Below are 4,566 nucleotides of genomic sequence, written 5' to 3'. Positions count from 1 at the left end.
GTTGTAGAAAAGCACGTCCAGCCCACTTCTTCCCTTTAGTTCACGGAAGACTTTCTGGACGGTAAAAGAAGTCCGCTTCCAAGTGATCTCACATGTGCCATTGCTGACAAAGCTCTATACTCAAGCTCTGTACCTCCATGGCCCCTATAAAGCTGTGTCCCAGGGCTTCAGTGAAAAGCCGCTTCCACAGAATTACAGCTCAGAGTTCCTAGGAGGTCACTACCAGTCTCCACATTCAGGCAGACACACAGAGAGCCCTCACACAAGTGGTCTTTTACTTTCATGGAATACCTTAAATCACCCTTCACGTCTTGGTTTCTGTCCCCTCAGGCCACGTCAGCAGTGGGAGGTTTATGACCCATGAACTCAGTAACCAGATACCTACACAGGCGGATACCTTAGGAAGCTCTGGCATGCCCAACGCACCAGCAAAGAGAAAACCAAAGAAGAAAAATGGGAGGAAGGAGGATTATGTGGTGGTAATTACAGAATAAGAAACTAAATAGTGCCATTGCTTTAAACTGCTGCCTCAGAATGATTTTAGGGGAATGGTCGAGGAGGCAGTGTGTGGCCTGTAAACAGTGCAACCGGCCAGGGTTTCTTGCAGGGGGTCTGTGACTTCATATATATACATCAAGCATTGCCTACAAACGGTTCTTCAAATAAATGTAAATCTGCTGGGGCTGATGAAACAATACTCACCTGTAAATATTTCTGAGTACATTCTTTTTTCACTGTGTATAGAGAAAATATACAACCAAAGTGCAACAGATATCCTGTGGGATTTGCAAAATCTTTAATGTTCATGGGGGCTTCCATTTTGAAAGATATAAAGGAATTAATGTATTTAGATCCCAAAGGTCTACTAATAGGGAACAGAAAAAAGAAACTCTAGTATAGCACAGGGGTAAGTAAACTATGGCCCACCACTTGTCTTTATAAATAAAGTTTTATTAGAACTCAGTGTGCAATTTGTTTACATGTAGTCTATTGCTGCTTTGCAGTATAGTTGGGAGAAATACTATATAGTTCAGAAAGCTCAAAATATTTACTATTTAGCCCTCCACCAAAAGAGTTTGTCCATCCCTGCAATACATGTTTTTGTTTTTTCTTTTTGAGAAAAGGTCTCCCTCTGTCATCCAGGCTAGAGTACAATGACACAATCACAGCTCATTGCAGCTTCGAGCTCCTGGGCTAAACCATATAAAATGCACTGCAGCTAATAAAAAATAAAATTAACACAAATGATACACACAAAAGATGTTCAAGATATAATGAAAACATTTCATTTGAACTCTTGACTGCCTTCTGAGGCAAGTGGGCTCCATTTACCTGGTCTCCAAAATAAAAAAGGAATTTGAGTTCTGGGGAAGAATAAACCCTTGGAAGGGATAACGACTCTGGACAGCTGTGACGGAAGACTGGAGCAGTACCAGTGAGTCCTGGCTGTCCCTCTGGGGTTCTCTGTCCCACTGCTTACACAGGGGGGGTCCCCTGAGTCCACAGACTGCTAAGAGTTGTGGAAGTGGCCCTTTTCCCCCCACCCTGGGTCTGAGGAAAATAAAAAACAAAGAGTAAGGGCAGAGACCAAAATATCACCAAGGCTTCAGATCTACGATGAATCCCAGAATTAAGCAGACATGCCCACCAAGGCACAGCTGGGCATGCCAGGAAAGACGCTGGAACAAAGCTGAAGGAGCCTATGGCTGAGCCTCTCCTTGTTCCCAAAGGAATAATAAGCCCTGACTTGGGTGTGCAAGGCCAGCAGCAAGTCCAGAGGAAAATCCTTCATCTTGGAAACCGTAAGTGGCCCCCAGAAGGCACTTGAACATCCACCTCAGTGTGTCCACACAGGGTAGACCTGGGGCTGAGGGCCACCCTGGCTGGGACCCAGGACTGCCTTGCACTGGAAGCCACCCACCACCAACCTACCCCTTAACCCAGTGGTATCAGAGCATCTTAAAAGCATAAATGCTTGACTTTGACAGCTGCTGAGTCAGATAAGAAGCAGGCCCTGTGGGGACAGGCCACACACAGAGGCTGCCTGGCTCCTGGTCCCTCGAAGTCTGCCTCTGTCCTTGCAGCTCAGTACTGTCCTCTGCTTCCTCCTGCTGGTTACTTAGCAGAGTGTCAAAGATGCCCAGCAGACAACAGATCCATCTCCACCAGCAGCCCCACAGCCCCAGGACCTGTGGAGCCCCTGCACAAATCCTTCTGTCTCAGGGCAACTACCACTCTCGCCAGTGGAGTCACTCCTAAGAGTGCAGTGTCTGCAGGACAAGCAAAAGGAAAAGGATTACGTACCTAATTGTTTAATGGAAACCACTCCTTTACTACCAATGATTCTAAGTAAGTTTAGTCCATCAAATCTTAGTTTAAAAAAGTCTAAGTCAGACCCACCAGTGGAGGTGACCACATAGGTGCAGTCAGGGCAAAGCTGTTTGCAAATGGCACAGGACCTCAGCAGATGCCTGGAGAATCTTCAGCTCCTCCATCCACAGCATTTCCACCAAAGTTAGTTGGTTTATCAAAGCTACTTTTTCATCCTTCATATGAGAAACCTGCAAGTTATTTTTTAATTACTTTTTATCGTGGAAAAACATATATATATATATAAAATTTATCACTGTAACCATTTTGAAGTGTACAGTTAAGTGGCATTAAGCAGGCGTAAGTTCATACTGTTGTATAACCATCACAATGACAGAGTTACTGTTGTACAGCACACAAAACATACAACAGCAATAACGAACACTACTCAACAAGACACCACCACGTGTCAGCATGAACACAGCTGAGACGCTGATACACCAAGGTTAGGAAACCTTACTGAGCTGTTAGTACAGTGCTGCCAACATAAGCTCACGGTGGCAAATTTGTGAACTTACTTGTGTTTCTGTGTGCTATACAACAATAACTCTAATGGTCATTCTGAAAAAAGAGTTTCAATATTGCTTTGAAGGATAGACTAGGCACTGGCATCAGTGCACAGCTTCCCAACGGGAGTACTGCACAGGTGATATTCAGCAGTGAGGTCTGTAGCACTTTTTCTAGGATGAATTTGCGAACTTAGATTGTCAGATCTCATAAGTTCAAGAGATCTACTGTACATCATGGTGACTACAGTTATTAACAATATATCATATACTTGAAAATTGCTAAGAGTTTTTTTTCTTTTCCAGAACATCTCGCTCTGTCACCCAGGCTGGAGTGCAATGACACAATCACAGCTCCATGCAGCCTCAAGCTCCTGGGCTAAAGCAATCCTCTTGCATCAGCCTCCTAAGTAACTATGACTATAGGCATGTGCCACCAAACCCAGCTAATTTTTTGGGTTTTGGTAGAGACAGGGTCTTGCTACATGCTCTGGCAGGTCACAAACTTTGGCCTCAAGCAATCCGACCACCTCAACCTCCCTCAGTACTGGGATTTTAAGTGTGAGCCATTACACCCAGCCTCTGTGAGAAATTTTAAGTGTTCTCACCATAAAAAATAAGTATGTGAAGTAATGTACATATTGAAACATCTTGATTTAGCCACTCCACAATGTATACACATGTGAAAATATCACATGGCATACCATAAACATATACAATTTTTACTGGTCCATTAAATATAAAGAAAAGAAGAGGTACAGCCATGATCTTAACTGTCAAAAATAAGAGATTACATCAACATTTATTTACTTATGACACTAACAAGTAATCTTATAAAATGTGCTATCCCTAATAACACATACACAACAGCAAATACTTAATCAAGACATTTCTTTAAGTAAAGGATGTAATACTCTAGGAACATACCTTCTGAAGCACAGCATTAGTCTCCTTTATGAAATAACAGCATATTTTCTGGGCTATGTCCAAACTTGCCTTCTCATTTGTATCTGAAATTACTTCCCCAAGAAGTACTTTTTTCCAGCATGTACTAGAAACAAAATTAGTAAGGTAATTTCAGCAGGTTCTCAAAAAACAAAGAAGCGACTCTCTTCTTTTACACTACAGCACATCACACAGACTTTTCTCCTGTCTTTCCAGAAGCATACAAAACTCATTCCATCAGCAGATTCCTGAAACCTCCACGCCACTGGCCAGCCCTGTGTGGAAGCAGGTAAGGTATGTACGAAAGAAAAGGTAACCATGAATAAAAAAAAAGGCAACTGGGTGCTCTTTGCAGATAGGGATTGAATTTTCATTGCAACTCTTGTGTCTGGTGCATAAGTCAGTGGAGTCACATCCACCAGCCCCGGGAATAAGGCGAGAGACAGAATGGGAGACCAGCTTACAGCAGAAGGCCAGAGAACTAAGAAGCAAAGGTGGGGAGTTCCTTCTCTTCAAGTGCCAGTCTGCCCTTAAAAAACAGCAAACTGGAACGTATTTCACAAAGTAAAACGCTCTGCATACAACAGTAGAAATCAAGGACAGCGCCTGTGGCTCAGAGGAGTGGGGCACGGGCCCCATATACTGGAGGTGGTGGGTTCAAACCCGGCCCCAGCCAAAAACTGCAAAAAAAAAAAAAAAAGGAGAAATCAGTTACTCACACATCAATATTAACACTGCATGTGGG

At 43.3% G+C, this 4,566-nt stretch overlaps 1 protein-coding gene across 2 annotated transcripts in view; it reads right to left on the bottom strand.

The window, feature by feature from the left end:
- Positions 1–848: 848 nt before the first annotated feature.
- Positions 849–4,566, bottom strand: part of SETD4 (SET domain containing 4) — a 22,117-nt gene continuing 18,399 nt past the window's right edge. For both annotated transcript variants that reach the window (XM_023517455.1, XM_003797045.3), the window contains 3 exons: positions 3,804–3,927; positions 2,401–2,561; positions 849–2,270 (listed from right to left, as the gene is read on the bottom strand). In XM_023517455.1, coding sequence (XP_023373223.1) covers positions 2,427–2,561; positions 3,804–3,927 — 259 coding nt within the window. In that variant the 3' untranslated portion in view covers positions 849–2,270; positions 2,401–2,426. The remainder of the gene's footprint in view (positions 2,271–2,400; positions 2,562–3,803; positions 3,928–4,566) is intronic.

Source organism: Otolemur garnettii, unplaced genomic scaffold, assembly GCF_000181295.1.
Source record: "Otolemur garnettii isolate 467f Iridium unplaced genomic scaffold, OtoGar3 scaffold00111, whole genome shotgun sequence".
Classification (NCBI taxonomy): domain Eukaryota; kingdom Metazoa; phylum Chordata; class Mammalia; order Primates; family Galagidae; genus Otolemur; species Otolemur garnettii.
The sequence above is the reverse complement of the archived record's forward strand: the minus strand, read 5'-3'. Positions and strand labels throughout refer to the sequence as shown.